The sequence below is a fragment of the Scyliorhinus torazame genome, chromosome 12 (genome assembly GCF_047496885.1).
Source record: "Scyliorhinus torazame isolate Kashiwa2021f chromosome 12, sScyTor2.1, whole genome shotgun sequence".
Lineage (NCBI taxonomy): Eukaryota > Metazoa > Chordata > Chondrichthyes > Carcharhiniformes > Scyliorhinidae > Scyliorhinus > Scyliorhinus torazame.
Genome location: NC_092718.1, coordinates 73,743,531 through 73,762,055, shown reverse-complemented (window position 1 = coordinate 73,762,055; position 18,525 = coordinate 73,743,531). Strand labels below are relative to the sequence as shown.

Genomic DNA, 18,525 nt, shown 5'->3' with positions numbered 1-18,525 from the left:
GAAGAGCTTAGCAAAAGCGCGCAAGCCGATGGCAATTATGTCCTGTCTGGCACAATTGCGAGGCACAGAGGAGGTCTTCAGGATGCTCCGTAAAGAGGTAGAGGGCATACATCGTATGAGCAAAGTCGATGTATGCGAGGTGGAGAAAGAGAATCTGGAGTTAAGGCGGAAATTAGTGGCAAAGGACGAAGAGGTGGCTGACGCCAAACGGGGTCACCAGTCTTGTCTGGCGCATTTGAGTAGTTTCCAGTCCCAGTATGAGAAGGCTTATCAGGACACGCAGCGTGCAGTCCTGGTAAAGAAAGAGACAGAGAAGCAGGTGGAGACGCTACAGAAGCAATGTAGTGATCTCAAGGCAGCCTTGAGAGCGCTCCACACTGCAACCACGGAACAAAGACAGAGTACCATAGATCATGCAAAGTGCCGGAAGCAAATTGCAGACCTGCAATCACTGCTTTCTGTCCAAAAGGAATTCCAAGAAACCTTTGGGGAAAGTTTAGAACAGGAAGACGGCCCTGATTGGGAAGAATTGCAGGAGACAGCGCAGAGATATGTTCAGGGGACATGTGCGCAGGGAAAGCCCCAAAGGAGAACGGCACCCCCACCCCCCACACAGCAGGTAGTTCAGGCTCCGATGAACCCTGTAACAACCCACTGCACAGCCACAGCAGACGAGGCGGAATTCCTATATTCCACCCCCCTCACAGTAACTCAACTACGGGACGCGTGTGCGAAAATCACACCGTTCCTCCCCGCTTCAGACCCACACCATTTCTTTGCCACCGTCAAACACCAGGCGACCTTGTACGGCCTGGATGAGAAAGAGCAGGTAAAGCTCACGGTCCTCAGCTTAGACCCATCGGTAGCAGCAGCCCTTCCCGACCCACAGAACGTAGGAGGAGGCACCCTTGCAGAAATGCATACCGTGATCCTGGATGCGATCGGGTATAACGGGGGTGATCCCGTGGATGGCCTAAATAAGTGCAGACAGAAGAAGTCTGAACACCCCACAGCTTTCGCAGGACGCTTGTGGATTCACTTTGAAGCCGTTTTCGGAAACGTAGACCGTGCCCATTTGTCCCCAGATAATATGGCCAACTGGACCCGCACCCTTATCTCCCATGCCACAGAAGCAGGACAGAATGCCTGTAGTAATTATGACCCCTCGGAGGAGGCTCATAATGAGAAGTGGATGGTAAAAAGATTGCCCCGCGTTTGGGAACAGTCTGCTCACAATAAACCCACCGCTAAAACCCCCGAGTAAAAGCAAGCCGCCGCAGACATGCAGGCAGTAAGAACCACTCTTCACAACCCCGCCTGGGTAAACGAGGGAAAGAGCAGCCCCCCAGCAAAACCGCAAGAATGTTACAACTGCGGACAGTTGGGACATTTTGCCAAAGAGTGCAATGCCCCTAAAAAGCCACAGAGAGCCCAACAGACAGGCACTCTCAGTAAGAAAAAGGCAGAGCCCATACATAGCGTTAGCGCCCGATCGGATCAGACAGACTTGACCGGAACGGACTGACGGTGTACAGGCTCCCCCAGTTGGGTCTGTGATACCCTTTGGGATAGGTCAGGACGACCCGTAGTCGCAGCGAAAATTCGGGGACAGCCTATCGAGCTTCTCTGGGACACAGGAGGGTCCCGCACCACCTTAAATTCCTCCACCCTTGGTCAGGACACGTGGCCCACTACAGCCACTATCACCCTCAGTGGCTTCACAAGCCACTCACAGCAGGGACACATCACAGCCCCTGTACCCATCCAAATCGGAACCATTAACACAAAACACCCCGTAGTTTTAGTCGACCTGCCCCAAACAGCAGAACACATCTTAGGAATCGACTTCATGAGTTCCCACCACCTATCTTTCGATCCAGTCAACCAGTGTGTCTGGAAGATGGCGAAATCCGCTAGAGCCCCCGCAACGCTCACCATAGGGGACTACATGAACAAAACTAGCGCAGTAGGCGAGTTTTGGTTCAACCCCACCACACTCAGCACGGACCGACAGGTTAGGGCAGTCCTGCAAAAAACAGGGCAGCATTCGCGACCCACAAGCACGACTGTGGACGGATGACTGGCTCCGTACAAATAACAGGACAGGACCCTCGGCCCCAAAAGCAGTACGGATTCCCCCTAGAAGCAGAGGGAGAAATCCTAAAGGTTATAGAGAGCTTATTAGAGCAGGGCGTCCTAAGATCGGTAGCCTCAACTAATAATGCCCCGATTTGGCCAGTGAGAAAGCCCGACGGATCATGGCGCTTGACCATTGATTATCGGGAACTCAATAGTCACCCCCGCAGCAGCCCCCACCGTAGCAACAAGTCCCGAGACCATGCTCAAACAGGGACTCCATGCCCGATATTTCACGGTTTTGGACGTCAGTAATGGATTCTGGTCCATTCCATTGGCAAAGGCGTGCCAGTACAAATTTGCCTTCACTTTCAGAGCGCAGCAGTACACATGGACATGCCTGCCACAAGGCTTCCACAACTCCCCCTCCATTTTCCACCGACAGCTGGCAAATGGACTAGCAAAATTTTCTCGCCCCGAATGTCTGGTACAGTATGTAGATGATCTACTACTGCAGACAGACACAAAGGAAGAGCACATTGAGCTTCTGTCCGAAGTCCTGGAATTACTACATTCCATTGGCTGTAAAGTAAACCCCAAAAAGGCCCAGATATTGGAAGAGAAAGTGGTATATTTGGGTACTATTATCACACACGGCAAACGCGAGATCGAGCACAAAAGAACTGACTCGATCGCTAAATTGCCCCTTCCCCAGAACGTTTCAGCCCTCCGGTCGTTTTTAGGACTGGTTGGCGACTGCCGAAACCACATTGACGGTTTCGCCAGCAAGGCAGCGCCCCTCTCAGACCTCCTAAAGAAAGGAGCCCCCTGGGAGTGGCTTCCGCAGCATACGGATGCTGTGGAATCATTAAAACAGGCACTCATAGCCGCCCCCGCACTACAAGTTCCAGACCCGCTTTCCCCTTACGCCATAGAGGTAGCGACCACAGACCGCACCCTTTCAGCCGTGCTCCTGCAGGAACGGCACGACCAGCTAAGACACGTGGCTTATGCCTCCCGAATTTTAGATGCTGTGGAGCAGGGATTCTCAGCCTGTGAGAGGCACCTGCTCGCAGTTTTCTGGGCAGTCCAGTACTTTTCATACATTACCGGACTGAACCCCATCACCATCCTGACCGAGCACACCACCACCCAACTTTTACTAGACGGACGACTTAAAGACGGTACCGTCAGCCAAATCCGCGCTGCTAGGTGGACCCTTCTCTTACAAGGACGGGACATCACAGTCAAACGGACAAAGACTCACACATACTTAGCGGACAATTTACAGTACCCCGGAATCCCCCATGAGTGTGAAATCATCTCGCCCACCATAATACAGGCCCCTTTATAGCTAAAACACCCCCCAGAAAACTAGCCACTCCATCTCAGAGCCCCCTGTCATGATATTCAAACACACACATCATGATAGACACACCAACAGACAAATCAGAACACGCAACACCACAACCAATCACAGACAAGGACAGGGACAGTATAAAAGGACAAACACGACACCTGGTGGCCAGTATTAGCTGGAGACCAGGACAAGGACAGACCTGTTACACTACACACTCAGGGAGACACAACGTGCAGAGTATCCAGACCGAATTGTATATAGAAGTTGAAATAAAATAGAGTTGTACCAAATACAACTGTGTTGGTTCATCTGTGCATCAGAGCACCCGACACCACACCCCCCTCACCCGGACACGTGTGACCCCATTAGGATCTATGTGGACGGATCTTCCACAGTCTTGGATGGGCAACGCACAACAGGTTGTGGGATTTATGTGGAGGACGCGCAGGGACGCGCCCTCGAGGAAATCGCATTAAAATTACCCGGACACTTAGGCGCGCAGGCAGCAGAGCTTGCGGCCATCGCCTACATTATAGAACACCCAGATTCCTTCCCCAGCCCGGCAGACATATATTCAGACAGCCTATACGTCTGCAACAGCCTCATCAAATTTCTGCCCCTCTGGGAAACAAGTGGATTTGTTTCCGCGGATGGGAAACCCCTCCCCTCAGCCCCATTACTCCGCCATATTTTGCAAAAAGCCAAGGACAGGACTTTTGGCATTATAAAAGTCCGCAGCCACCATCGTTCCTCCCCCCCTGGAAATGTAAAAGCCGACGCACTGGCTAAGGCAGGATCCAGGCATGGGCACTTTTGGAAGCCCCCCGAAAGCGCGCCAGTGAGTGCACCAGTGAGTGCAGTTCAGGTCACGCAGACTAGGATCGAAGATCTAGTAGAGGCCCAGAAGCAGGATATCGCTCTCACTGAGATCGTGAAAGGGAAGTTTCCAGCCTCCTACGAGAGGTTCAGAAATACGATGACCACACATGACGGTGTGGTGTTCAAGGACACCCTTTATGTAGTTCCTGAGCAGGATAGGAACCAATTAATTTGTTTATTCCATGATGGTCATGGACACCAGGGAATCGGTCCCACCACAGCCCACCTCAAACAGCTTTGTTGGTGGCCAAATCTCAAGGAAGATGTATCCCATTACATTGAGAGTTGCCTCATCTGCGCACAGAACAACCCAGATAGATATGCCAAAAAGGCACAACTCAGCCACACCCGACCCGTTAACGGCCCCTGGACTAACCTCCAGATCGATTTTATAGGTCCATTGCCCCCTTGCGGGAATGGCTATAAATATGTTCTGGCGGTCATGGACACTTTTACAAAGTGGGTGGAAGCATTTCCAGCTCGCACCAACACCGCAAAAACCACAGCCAAAATCCTAACCCTCCACATCTTTACAAGATGGGGACTCCCCCGCAGTATTGAATCGGACCAAGGTTCTCACTTTACGGGACGGGTCATGCAGAACGTCCTCACGATATTTGGCATAACCGAAAAATTTCACATTGCGTACCACCCACAGTCGAGTGGTATAGTTGAGCGCATGAATCGGACCCTAAAAACCACCGAAAAATGGTCCAGCAAAACAACACCACTTGGGATTCTGTCCTCCCCTTTGCGCTGATGTTTTTGCGTAACACTGTTTCCACCTCCACAGGTTTCACCCCGCACACCCTCATGACCGGACGGCCCATGAAAGGGACAGAATACTTGTTAGGTTTAGACCTGACCAGCCGTGAGGTTACGGCCCTCACCCACGAGAAAGCCGTTGAGCAATCAGTTGCGGATATAAAAACGGCCCAGTTAGCAGCCGCAGTTAAATTGGGCACCAAAAGGAAACAGAGCAAGGCCTGTTTTGATAAGGCAGTACATGCAACGGAGTATGATATAGGACAACAAGTGATGTTGTCTGTGTATAACCCCAGCACATTCCTGTCTCCGAAATACTCGGGTCCGTACTCCGTTACGGATAAAGTAAGCCCATCGGTATTTAAAATCAAATACCCAAATGGTAAGACTGCATGGTTTCACATAAACCAGTTAAAGGTTTATGGAGCCCAGTCAAACCACGCCCACCACGTCATGCTTGACGCAGCAGACCACACCCCGCCCACAGCCAACGTAACCAGACCAACCCCCACCACGTCCAGCCCAGACACGGACTCGACCTCGACTCCACCCCCGAAATCTACACTCCGCCCCGGTATGTCCACAGACTGCAGCAGCAGAGACAGCGACTGTGACTCGGACGATAGCCACAGCACACCTACCTACTATCCCCATACAACCGGACCCACACCCAGCGACTCCGATTTCAACTCCAGTGATCCCTTCATGATCACTTTTCTAAACAAACCACACCACCACCCACCGAACCACACGGACGACCCCGACTTTGTCCCCACACAACTCGACGAAACTCATTGGCACCGCGACAACTCCTGCAGACTCGTCCGCAACGACGAAAGCAACCCCAACTCACACCACGCAGCCCTCTCAACATTAATTCACTCCAGAGTTTGGCACCCGGGAGAAGGGGACGACCTCGAGTCGGACCCCCAATCCGCCAACCCCTTTGCGACCCTGTTCGCAACAGAGAACTGAGGTGTCCACATGATGATTTAAAGGAGACACTTGGGAGAAGTGTTGTCCTTCCTGATGGAACCTGCAGGATGTTTTATGTTGTTCGTACGTTTGTTTAAGTGTTGTTCGTCCGATAGGAGAATTTTTCCACCCGCTTGTTCAGCGGTACCAACTTGTCCACAGATACCTGGTCAACAGACCAGAAGCTCGTTCAGAGGAACTAGCTTTTCAGCTGGTACTGGTTCGGGTATCAGACGCCCGTTCTGATTTGAGGGTAGAATCACAGCAGCAACCTCACCCTGATGACTACATTTTTGCCCGTTCTTGTCAGTTGCTCAGGCAGTGGAGAAACGGCGTGAGACCCGCCCTGCCTGGGGAACCCCCGTTGGTCAAACACGCTCGGGTAGGGGAGATACGGCATTGGTAGCCGTCCAACCCGGGGACTCCATCCAAATCTTATCCGTCGCGGCCCATACACACCTCATTTGGCATTTTCATTTCAAAAAGTTTTATTTATTTTTTAGCGACGTTTAGGTTGCTGCCATATGCTATTTACATCCTAGAACATTGGGATGGTAAATCAGCACTGGCCCCTCACTGGGAAGTGTGCCGTGTCCTAAAATTTGTTTTGAAAAAAAATGAGGGAGTCACACATGGTGACCAATTATAAGGGTATAATTAGCCCCAAAAAGGACAGACACACTAACATACCGGATATTATACCAAGGTAGTTACAGATACTATGCTTGTTTTACAGGACTCCAGAAGCTCCAGGACCGGAGAAAACAGAGAACACAAAGAAAGAAAAAGAAAGAGGACAGCCATGAGGACTTCTTTCATCGTGTTCAACATCTTTTTTTTGGACATTTGGTTGCGCGGGAACGCGGACCCCATTACTCCAAACCCCCCTGCCGTTAATCTTTCACTGCCCCGCAGTACCCAAAGCCCAGTCACCAGCAACACTGCATCTTCCTGGTGTGACAGGTTCATAACCTGGTACTCCAGGTCTTACGTAATTGAAGCACTGTTAGCGTTGGCGATACTCTGCTGTGCAGTGCAGACTATGCGCCTCCGCAAATGGAGAAGGAGAGCGTACCGCGCTCGAACCCCGGTATATCGGGTCCGATCCCCTATATTCGGGTATGACCAGACCCCCGACCCCCGCGACCTATAACACAATAATAAAGAACATGCACTTGCGTTTTTCTGTAAATAAAAGATGTACAAAACCTCCATATACAAACAAATGTATGATCCTGAGCTTGACTGCCAAGCCAGGAAAGAGTATATTGAATGATATGATTGTTGTATGTTTTAGGAAGATAGGATAATGCAATGTTTGATGCGTACAGTGTATTTAGGTAAAAATTAGAGGTTCCAAGTTTTTACTTTGTAAATGCATGCCCCTGCCTGACATAGCGCCCTTAGAATTGTTTAGGTAAAAACATTTTGTGCATAGCTAGGGTCAGAATAGTGGCCATGTAGGAGGTGTCCCCCCCCCCCCCGGTCAGGGAACGGAAAGGACAAAATTTAGGTGATCCTTCACGCTTCGCGTTAGGATCACAAGTAGGGATTGTAGCCACCTATAATGGCTGATTCCCGATTAATTTGGCCAAACCCCGATGTAAAATGGTTAACCGAAAAGTCTGATGGGAAAAGCAGCCAACAGGGCACAAACGGACAGCTGCAGACAGAACAGTGTATTCGGCTCTGGGGAAGTCGGCCCAGATCGATACCTGCGACCATTAGCAGCACATCAACACAGACATCTGCAGTTTAATCGGCTATCCCCGGGAACAATTGCAACATATTAGCAATTGAAAGCCGATCCAGACCTCTCGGCGCCAGCAGTGGCCGAGACAAAGAAAGATGAACAACCACCCCCCGATCAAGGAATCGCCCCATTATTGGAGTACATCAAACCCAGTGATTGGGAACAAGTCCAATCTCTTGGGACCAGGGTCATGGTCTGCCCCGAGAGGCCCCGGGAACTATAAAAATAGGGGCCAAGTTCAGATCGACCTTTCTCTCCCTTCTTCTCCTGCTCGCAACCTTCGCAAGAACCAACGACCAGCAACCGTAAGTTTGACTCCAGCGATCGCTACCCGATAGAGACTCCTAGCCATCGACCTGTATCAGCCTTTGAATCCCGCAGGTCAGACCCAATTCAATAAGCCATTCGTTTCCCTGACCTGGTGGGCCATTCCCAAAAGTTAAGTATTGGCCAGTAGTGGTAGGTAGTGATATAGAAAGTAGGATTATTGTGTAAGTATTTATTGCTGTACATAATAAATGACCGTTGATTTAATCTTACTAAGCGGTGTGCTGTCTTATTAATCATAACTACAGCTTGAACCACGTGGCGGTATCAGAAAGATACCTGGCAACTCGTGAGCAAAGGTGACAGAATTAGAGCTAATAAAACTAAGGCTAATAAGAGCAAAAGTACAGTGGGGAGTGAGGCGGGAAGGGTTACGTATCCATTAGGATTGTGAACAGTACGAGTGAACAGGAAGGAATTTGGGTCCATTGGGATACTGTACAATGGGAGCGAACAAGAAGGGGTTTGCATCCATTGGGAAAGGGTGCAGTGGGGAGTGAGGTGGGAAGGGCTACTTGTCCATTGGGATTGTGTACAGTGCGAATGAATGGGAAGGTGTTTTGATCCATTGGCTTAGTGTACTGTAGGAGCAAATGGGAAGGGGTTTGGACCCATTGGGATTGTGTACAGTGAGAGTGAATGGAAGGGGATTGGGTCCGTTGGAATTTTCTACAGTGTGAGTGAATGGGAAGGGGTTTCACCCTATTGGGATTGTGTACAGTGGGAGTGAACGGGAAGGGGTTTGGGTACATTGGGATTGTGTACAGTGGGAGTGAACGGTAAGGGGTGTGGGTCCATTGGGATTGTGTACATTGGGAGTGAACGGTAAGGGTTTGGGTCCATTGGAGTTGTGCACAGTGGGAGTGAACGGGAAGGGGTTTGAGTCCATTGGGATTGTGTACAGTGGGAGTGAACGTTAAGGGTTTGGGTCCATTGGGATTGTGTACAGTGTGAGTGTACCGTAACGGTTTGGCACCATTGGGATTGTGTACAGTGGGAGTGAACCGTAAGGGGTTTGGGTCCATTGTGATTGTGTACAGTGGGAGTGAACGGTAAGGGGTTTTGATCCATTGGGATTATGTACAGTGGGAGTGAAAGGTAAGGGGTGAGGGTCCAATGGGATCGTGTGCAGTGGTAGCGAACGGGATGGGGTTAGGGTCCATTGGAATTGTGTACAGTGGGAGTGAACAGGAAGGGGTTTGGGTCCATTGGCATTGTGAGCAGTGGGAGTGAATGGGAAGGGGTTTGGGTCCATTGGGAATGTGTACAGTGGGAGTGTACAGGATGGGGTTTGGGTCCATTGGGATTGTGTACAGTGAGAGTGAACGGTAAGGGGTTTGGGTCCATTGGGAATGTGTACAGTGGGAGTGTACAGGATGGGGTTTGGGTCCATTAGGATTGTGTACAGTGGGAGTGAACGGTAAGGGGTTTGGCTCCATTGGCATTGTGTGCAGTGGGAGTGAACGGGAAGGGGTTTGGGTCCATTGGGTGTACAGTGGGAGTGTACAGGATGGGGTTTGGGTCATTGGGATTGTGTATAGTGGGAGTGAATGGTAAGGGTTTTGGGTAGATTGGGATTGTGTAGAGTGGGAGTGAGCGGTAAGGCGTTTGTGTCATTGGGATTGTGTGCAGTGGAAGTTAATGCAAAGGGTTTGGGACCTTTGGGATTGTGTCAAGTGGGAGTGAACGGGAAGGGGTTTGGGTCCATTGGGATTGTGTACAGTGGGAGTGAACGGTAAGGGTTTGGGTCCATTGGGATTGTGTGCAGTGGGAGTGAACGGGAAGGGGTTTGGGTCCATTGGGATTGTGTGCAGTGGGAGTGAACGGTAAGGGTTTGGGTCCATTGGGATTGTGTGCAGTGGTAGTGAATGGGAAGGGGTTTGGGTCCATTGGGGTTGTGTACAGTAGGAGTGAACGGTAAGGGGTTTGGGTCCATTGGGAATGTGTACAGTGGGAGTGTACAGGATGGGGTTTGGGTCCATTGGGATTGCGTACAGTGAGAGTGAACGGTAAGGGGTTTGGGTCCATTGGGAATGTGTACAGTGGGAGTGTACAGGATGGAGTTTGGGTCCATTGGGATTGTGTACAGTGGGAGTGAACGGTAAGGGGTTTGGCTCCATTGGCATTGTGTGCAGTGGGAGTGAACGGGAAGGGGTTTGGGTCCATTGGGTGTACAGTGGGAGTGTACAGGATGGGGTTTGGGTCCATTGGGATTGTGTACAATGGGAGTGAACGGTAAGGGGTTTTGGTCCATTGGGATTGAGTATAGTGGGAGTGAACGGTAAGGGTTTTGGGTCGATTGGGATTGTGTAGAGTGGGAGTGAGCGGTAAGGCGTTTGTGTCATTGGGATTGTGTGCAGTGGAAGTTAATGCAAAGGGTTTGGGACCTTTGGGATTGTGTCCAGTGGGAGTGAACGGGAAGGGGTTTGGGTCCATTGGGATTGTGTACAGTGGGAGTGAACGGTAAGTGTTTGGGTCCATTGGGATTGTGTGCAGTGGGAGTGAATGGGAAGGGGTTTGGGTCCATTGGGATTGTGTACAGTGGGAGTGAACGGTAAGGGTTTGGGTCCATTGGGATTGTGTGCAGTGGTAGTGAACGGGAAGGGGTTTGGGTCCATTGGGGTTGTGTACAGTAGGAGTGAACGGTAAGGGGTTTGGGTCCATTGGGATTTTGTGCAGTGGGAGTAAACGGGAAGGGGTTTGGGTCCATTGGGATTGTGTACAGTGGGAGTGAATGGGAAGGGGTTTGGGTCCATTGGGATTTTGTGCAGTGGGAGTGAACGGTAAGGGGTTTGGCTCCATTGGCATTGTGTGCAGTGGGAGTGAACGGGAAGGGGTTTGGGTCCATTGGGATTGTGTATAGTGGGAGTGAACGGTAAGGGTTTTGGGTCGATTGGGATTGTTAGAGTGGGAGTGAGCGGTAAGGCGTTTGGGTCCATTCGGATTGTGTACAGTGGGAGTGAACGGTAAGGGGTTTGGGTCCATTGGGATTGTGTACAGTGGGAGTGAACGGTAAGGGTTTGGGTCCATTGAGATTGTGTGCAGTGGGAGTGAACGGGACGGGGTTTGGGTCCATTGGGATTGTGTACAGTGGGAGTGAACGGTAAGGGTTTGGGTCCATTGGGATTGTGTGCAGTGGGAGTGAACGGGAAGGGGTTTGGGTCCATTGGGATTGTGTGCAGTGGGAGTGAACGGTAAGGGTTTGGGTCCATTGGGATTGTGTGCAGTGGTAGTGAACGGGAAGGGGTTTGGGTCCATTGGGGTTGTGTACAGTAGGAGTGAACGGTAAGGGGTTTGGGTCCATTGGGAATGTGTACAGTGGGAGTGTACAGGATGGGGTTTGTGTCCATTGGGATTGTGTACAGTGAGAGTGAACGGTAAGGGGTTTGGGTCCATTGGGAATGTGTACAGTGGGAGTGTACAGGATGGGGTTTGGGTCCATTGGGATTGTGTACAGTGGGAGTGAACGGTAAGGGGTTTGGCTCCATTGGCATTGTGTGCAGTGGGAGTGAACGGGAAGGGGTTTGGGTCCATTGGGTGTACAGTGGGAGTGTACAGGATGGGGTTTGGGTCCATTGGGATTGTCTACAATGGGAGTGAACGGTAAGGGGTTTTGGTCCATTGGGATTGTGTATAGTGGGAGTGAACGGTAAGGGTTTTGGGTCGATTGGGATTGTGTAGAGTGGGAGTGAGCGGTAAGGCGTTTGTGTCATTGGGATTGTGTGCAGTGGAAGTTAATGCAAAGGGTTTGGGACCTTTGGGATTGTGTCCAGTGGGAGTGAACGGTAAGGGTTTGGGTCCATTGGGATTGTGTGCAGTGGGAGTGAATGGGAAGGGGTTTGGGTCCATTGGGATTGTGTACAGTGGGAGTGAACGGTAAGGGTTTGGGTCCATTGGGATTGTGTGCAGTGGTAGTGAACGGGAAGGGGTTTGGGTCCATTGGGGTTGTGTATAGTAGGAGTGAACGGTATGGGGTTTGGGTCCATTGGGATTTTGTGCAGTGGGAGTAAACGGGAAGGGGTTTGGGTCCATTGGGATTTTGTGCAGTGGGAGTGAACGGTAAGGGGTTTGGCTCCATTGGCATTGTGTGCAGTGGGAGTGAACGGGAAGGGGTTTGGGTCCATTGGGATTGTGTATAGTGGGAGTGAACGGTAAGGGTTTTGGGTCGATTGGGATTGTCAGAGTGGGAGTGAGCGGTAAGGCGTTTGGGTCCATTCGGATTGTGTACAGTGGGAGTGAACGGTAAGGGATTTGGGTCGATTGGGATTGTTAGAGTGGGAGTGAGCGGTAAGGCGTTTGGGTCCATTCGGATTGTGTACAGTGGGAGTGAACGGTAAGGGGTTTGGGTCCATTGGGATTGTGTACAGTGGGAGTGAATGGGAAGGGGTTTGGGTCGATTGGGATTGTGTAGAGTGGGAGTGAGCGGTAAGGGGTTTGGGTCGATTGGGATTGTGTAGAGTGGAAGATAACGGTAAGGGTTTGTGTCAATTGGGATTGTGTCGAGTTGGAGTGAGCGGCAAGGGGTTTGAGTCCATTGGGATTGTGTACAGTGAGAGTGAACAGTAAGGGGTGAGGGTCCATTAGGATTGTGTACAGTTGGAGTGAACGGTAAGGGTTTGGGTCGAATGGGATTGTATATAGTGGGAGTTAATGGTAAGTGGTTTGGGTCGATTGGGATTGTGTAGAATGGGAGTGAGCGATAAGGCGTTTGGGTCCATTGGGATTGTATACAGTGGAAGTTAATGGGAAGGGTTTGGGTCCATTGGGTGTACAGTGGGAGTGAACGGGAAGGGGTTTGTGTCTATTGGGACTGCATACAGTGGGGAGTGTGGTGGGAAGCGCTACGTATCCATTAGGATTGGGAACAGTGGGAGTGAACAGGAAGGAGTTTGGGTCCATTGGGATAGTGTACAATGGGAGCGAACAAGAAGGGGTTTGCATCCATTGGGATAGGGTACAGTGGGCAGTGAGGTGGGAAGGACTACTTGTCAATTGGGATTGTGTACAGTGGGAATGAATGGGAAGGTGTTTTGGTCCATTGGCTTTGTGTACAGTTGGAGCAAATGGGAAGGGGTTTGGACCCATTGAGATTGTGTACAGTGAGAGCGAATGGAATGGGTTTGGGTCCGTTGGGATTGTCTACAGTGTGAGTGAATGGGAAGGGGTTTGGGTCCATTGGGATTGTGCACAGTGGGAGTTAATGGTAAGGGTTGTGTGTCCATTGGGATTGTGTACAGTGGGAGTGAACGGTAAGGGGTTTGGGTCCATTTGGATTGTGTACAGTGGGTGTAAACTGGAAGGGTTTTGGATCCATTTGGGTTGTGTACAGTGGGAGTGAACAGAATGGGGATTGGGTCCATTGCGATTGTGTACATTGGGACTGAACATTAAGGGTTTGGGTCCATTGGGATTGTGTACAGTGGAAGATAACGGTAAGGGTTTGGGTCCATTGGGCTTGTATACAGTGGAAGTGAACGGTAAGGGTTTGTGTCTGTTGGGATTGTGTAGAGTTGGAGTGAGCGGTAAGGGGGTTGAGTCCATTGGAATTGTGTACAGTGGGAGTGAACGGTAAGGGTTTGTGTCCATTGGGATTGTGTGCAGTGGGAGTGAACGGGAAGGGGTTTTGGTCCATTGGGATTGTGTACAGTGAGAGTGAACAGTAAGGGTGAGGGTCCATTGGGATTGTGTACAGTTGGAGTGAACGGTAAGGGTTTGGGTCGAATGGGATTGTGTGTAGTGGGAGTGAACAGTCAGTGGTTTGGATCGATTGGGATTGTGTAGAATGGGAGTGAGCGGTAAGGCATTTGGGTCCAATGGGATTGTATACAGTGGAAGTTAATGGGAGGGATTTGCATCCATTGGGAGTGTGTACAGTGGGAGTGAATGGTTAGGGGTTTGGGTCCATTGGGATAGTGTACAATGGGAGCGAACAAGAAGGGGTTTGCATCCATTGGGATAGGGTACAGTGGGCAGTGAGGTGGGAAGGACTACTTGTCCCTTGGGATTGTGTACAGTGGGAACGAATGGGAAGGTGCTTTGGTCCATTGGCTTTGTGTACAGTAGGAGCAAATGGGAAGGGGTTTGGATCCATTCGGATTGTGTACAGTGAGAGCGAACGGAATGGGTTTGGGTCCGTTGGGATTGTCTACAGTGTGAGTGAATGGGAAGGGGTTTGACCGAATTGGGATTGTGTACAGTGAGAGTGAACGGGAAGGTTTTTGGGTCCATTGGGATTGTGTACAGTGGGAGTGAACGGTGAGGGGTTTGGGTCCATTGGGATTGTGTACAGTGGGAGTGTACAGGATGGGGTTTGGGTCCATTGGGATTGTGTACAGTGGGAGTTAATGGTAAGGGTTGTGGGGCCATTGGGATTGTGTACAGTGGGAGTTAATGGTAAGGGTTGTGGGGCCATTTGGATTGTGTACAGTGGAAGTGAACAGCAAGGGTTTGGGTCCATTGGGATTGTGTACAGTGGGAGTGAATGGGAAGGGGTTGGTCCCATTGGGATTGTGTACAGTGGGAGTGTACATGATGTGGTTTGGGTCCATTGGGACTGTGTACAGTGGGAGTGAATGGGAAGGGGTTGGTCCCATTGGCATTGTGTACAGTGGGAGTGAACGGTAAGGGGTTTGGGTTCATTGGGATTGTGTACAGTGGGAGTGTACATGATGGGGTTTGGGTCCATTGGGATTGTGTACAGTTGAAGTGAACGGTAAGGAGTTTGGGTTCATTGGGATTGTGTACAGTGGGAGTGTACAAGATGGGGTTTGGGTCCATTGGGATTGTGTACAGTTGAAGTGAACGGTAAGGGTCTGGGTCGAATGGGATTGTGTACAGTGGGAGTGAATGGGAAGGGGTTTGGGTCCATTGGGATTGTGTACAGTGAGAGTGAACGGTAAGGGGTTTGGGTTCATTGGGATTGTGTACAGTGGGAGTGTACATGATGGGGTTTGGGTCCATTGGGATTGTGTACAGTTGAAGTGATCGGTAAGGGTCTGGGTCGAATGGGATTGTGTACAGTGGGAGTGAACGTCAATGGGTTTGGGTCCATTGGGCTTGTGTAGAGTAGGAGTGAACAGGAAGGGGTTTGGGTCCATTGGGATTGTGTACAGTGGATGTTAATGGTAAACATTTGGGTCTATTGGGATTGTGTACAGTGGAAGTGGACGGTAAGGGGTTTGGGTCCATTGGGAATGTGTACAGTGGAATTGAACGGTAAGGGTTTGTTTCAATTGGGATTAGGTAGAGCTGGGGTGAGCGGTCAGGGGTTTGAGTCCATTGGGATTGTCTACAGTGGGAGTGAGAGGTAAGGCGTTTGTGTCCATTGGGATTGTGAACAGTGGGAGTGAACGGGAAGGGGTTTGGGTTCATTTGGATTGTGTACAGTGGGAGGAAACGGGAAGAGGTTTAGGTGCATTGGGATTGCGTACAGTGGGAGTGATCGGGAAGTGTTTTGGGTGCATTGTTATTGTGTACAGTGCGAGTGAACGGTGAGGGGTTTCGGTCCATTGGGATTGTGTACAGTGGGAGTGAACGGTGAGGGGTTTTGGTCCATTGGAATTGTGTACAGTGGGCGTGAACGGTGAGGGGTTTTGGTCCATTGGGATTGTGTATAGTGGGAGTGAACGGTAAGGGGTTTGGGTCCATTGGGATTGTGTATAGTGGGAGTCAACGGTAAGGGGTTTGAGTCGATTGCCATTGTGTAGAGTGGGAGTGAGCGGTAAGGGGTTTGGGTCCATTTGGATTGTGTACAGTGGAAGTGAACGGTCAGGGTTTGGATCGAATGGGATTGTGTACAGTGGGAGTGAACGGGAAAGGGTTTAGGTCCATTGGGATTGTGTACAGTGGGAGTGAACGGGAAGGGTTTTGGATCCATTGGGATTGTGTACAGTGGGAGTGAACGGGAAGGGTTTTGGATCCATTGGGATTGTGTACAGTGGGAGTGAATGGGAAGGGGTTTGGATCCATTGGGATTGCGTACAGTGGGAGTGAACGCAAAGGGGTTTGAATCCATTGGGCATGTGTACAGTGGGAGTGAACGGGAAGGGGTTTGCGTCCATCGGGATTGTGTACAGTGGGAGTTAACGGTGTTTGAGGAGACAGGGACCTCTTATTAGTGGCTGAAGGATTAAGAATTTATGAAATGGGTTCAAACCATTCTTTGCATTATTCACACCCCTTCTGGCAAAGTAGTAGATTGTCATGGCGATCATGATGGTAATGATGACATCACCAATAATTATTCCAGCGATAACTCCACCGTCGATCCGGTAGCAATCTTCACACCCTGGGAGATGATGACAAGACGAGGTTAGAGCTCAGTGCGTAACCATCCTCCTGGGACAGACCAATAAAACTTACAGTTTGCAGCTCCAGAACCAACATTAACAGCAACAAAAGCTCTTCAGAGGGATAATACAACAGTGTAGAACCTTAGTTAGGCCACACTTGGAGTATAGTGTTCAATTCTGGTTGCCACACTACCAGAAGGATGTGGAGGCTTTAGAGAGGGTGCAGAAGAGATTTACCAGAATGTTGCCTGGTATGGAGGGTATTAGCTGTGAGGAGCGGTTGAATAAACTTGGTTTGTTCTCACTGGAACGACAGAGGTTGAGGGGAGACCTGATAGAGGTCTACAAAATTATGTGGGGCATAGACAGGGTCGATCGTCTGAGCTTTTTTCCCAGGGTAGAGGGGTCAATTACTAGGGGGCATAGGTTTAAGGTGCGAGAAGCAAGGTTTAGTGGAGATGAACGAGGCAAGTTTTTTTACACAGAGGGTAGTGGGTGCCTGGAACTCGCTACCGGAGGAGGTGGTGGAAGCAGGGACGATAGTGACATTTAAGGGGCATCTTGACAAATACATGAATAGGGTGGGAATAGAGAGATAAGGACCCAGGAAGTGTAGAAGATTTTAGTTTAGACGGGCAACACGGTCGGCACAGGTTTGGAGGGCCGAAGGGCCTGTTCCTGTGCTGTACTTTTCTTTTTTCTTTGTTCTTTGAAAAGTTATGACAATCATGCAAGGCCGAACAAACCGGGCCTCTTTTCTGTTTTTATTATTTATTTTTATGGGATGTGAGCATTCCTGGCTGGGTCCAGCATTTATCCCAATCCCTTGTTGCCCTTCAGAAGGTGGTGGGGAGCTGCCTTCTTGAACCGCTACATTCGGTGCGGTTTAGGTACACCCACTGTGATGTTCGGGAGGGATTTCTGGGATTTTGACCCTGCCACCATGAAGGAACAGTCGATATATTTCCAAGTCAGGATGGTGAATGATTTGGAAGGAAACCCCCAGGTGGTGGGGTTCCCAGGTATCTGCTACTCTTGTACTTCTAGATGGTGGTGGTCGTGGGTTTTGAAGCCTTGGTGAGTTCCTGCAGTGGATCTTGCAGATGGTACACATGGCTGACATTGAACGTCGGTTGTGGAGGGAGTGAATGTTTGTGGAAGGGGTGCCAATCAAGAGTGGCTGCTTTGTCCTTAATGGTGTTGAGCTTCTTGAGTGCTATTGGAGCTGCTCTCATCCAGGCAAGTGGAGAGTATTCCATAAGACCATAAGACGCAGGATCAACCTAGTGAACCTTCTCTGGACTGCCTCCAACGCCAGTATATCCTTCCTAAGGTAAGGGGACCAAAACTGTTCACTATATTCCAGGTGTGATCTAACTGGTACCTTGTGTAGTTTTAGCAAGATTTTTATACTCCATTCACTTTGAAGAAAAGAAAAGACTAACATTCTATTTGCCTTGCCTATGACCTGCTGAACTTGCATGCTAGCTTTTTGTGATGTATGCACGAGGACCCATAATCCCTCTGATCTGCAGCTTTCTGCAGTCTTTCTCCATTTAAATAATATTCAACTCTTTTATTCCTCCTACCAAAGTGCATAACTTCACATTTTCCCACATTATATTCCAGCTGCCAAGTTTTTTCCCACTCTCCTCACCTCTCTGTATAGGAACATAGGAACAGGAGTCGGCCATTCACCCCCTTGAGCCTGTCCTGCCATTCAATGAGATCATGGCTGATCTGTGACCTAACTCCATATACCTGCATATATGTGCTTCCTAACATCTCCGGAATGGTCTGGTCCTAATGTTTAGACTATGCCCCCTAGTTTTAGAATCTCCAACCAGTAAAAATAGTTTATCTTTATCTACCTAGTCTTTTCCAATTAATATATTGAAGACTTCGATCAGATCACCCCTTAACCTCCTAAATTCTATAGAAAACAGGCCTAATTTGTGTAATCTCTCTTTGTAATTTAACCCCTATAGTCCAGATATCATTTTAGTCATCCTTTTTGGCACTCCCTCCAAGGCCAAAATATCCTTCCAAAGGTGTGGTGCCATAACTGCTCTCAGTGACTCTAAGTGGGGTCTAACCAG

General features: G+C 49.9%; 1 protein-coding gene across 2 annotated transcripts in view; it reads right to left on the bottom strand.

Annotated features, from left to right (window-relative positions):
• The window catches only part of LOC140386482 (TYRO protein tyrosine kinase-binding protein-like), a 63,820-nt gene that overhangs the window by 22,588 nt on the left and 22,707 nt on the right, over positions 1–18,525 (bottom strand). For both annotated transcript variants that reach the window (XM_072468867.1, XM_072468868.1), the window contains exon 3: positions 16,291–16,422. In XM_072468867.1, the coding sequence (XP_072324968.1) occupies positions 16,291–16,422 (132 nt within the window). The remainder of the gene's footprint in view (positions 1–16,290; positions 16,423–18,525) is intronic.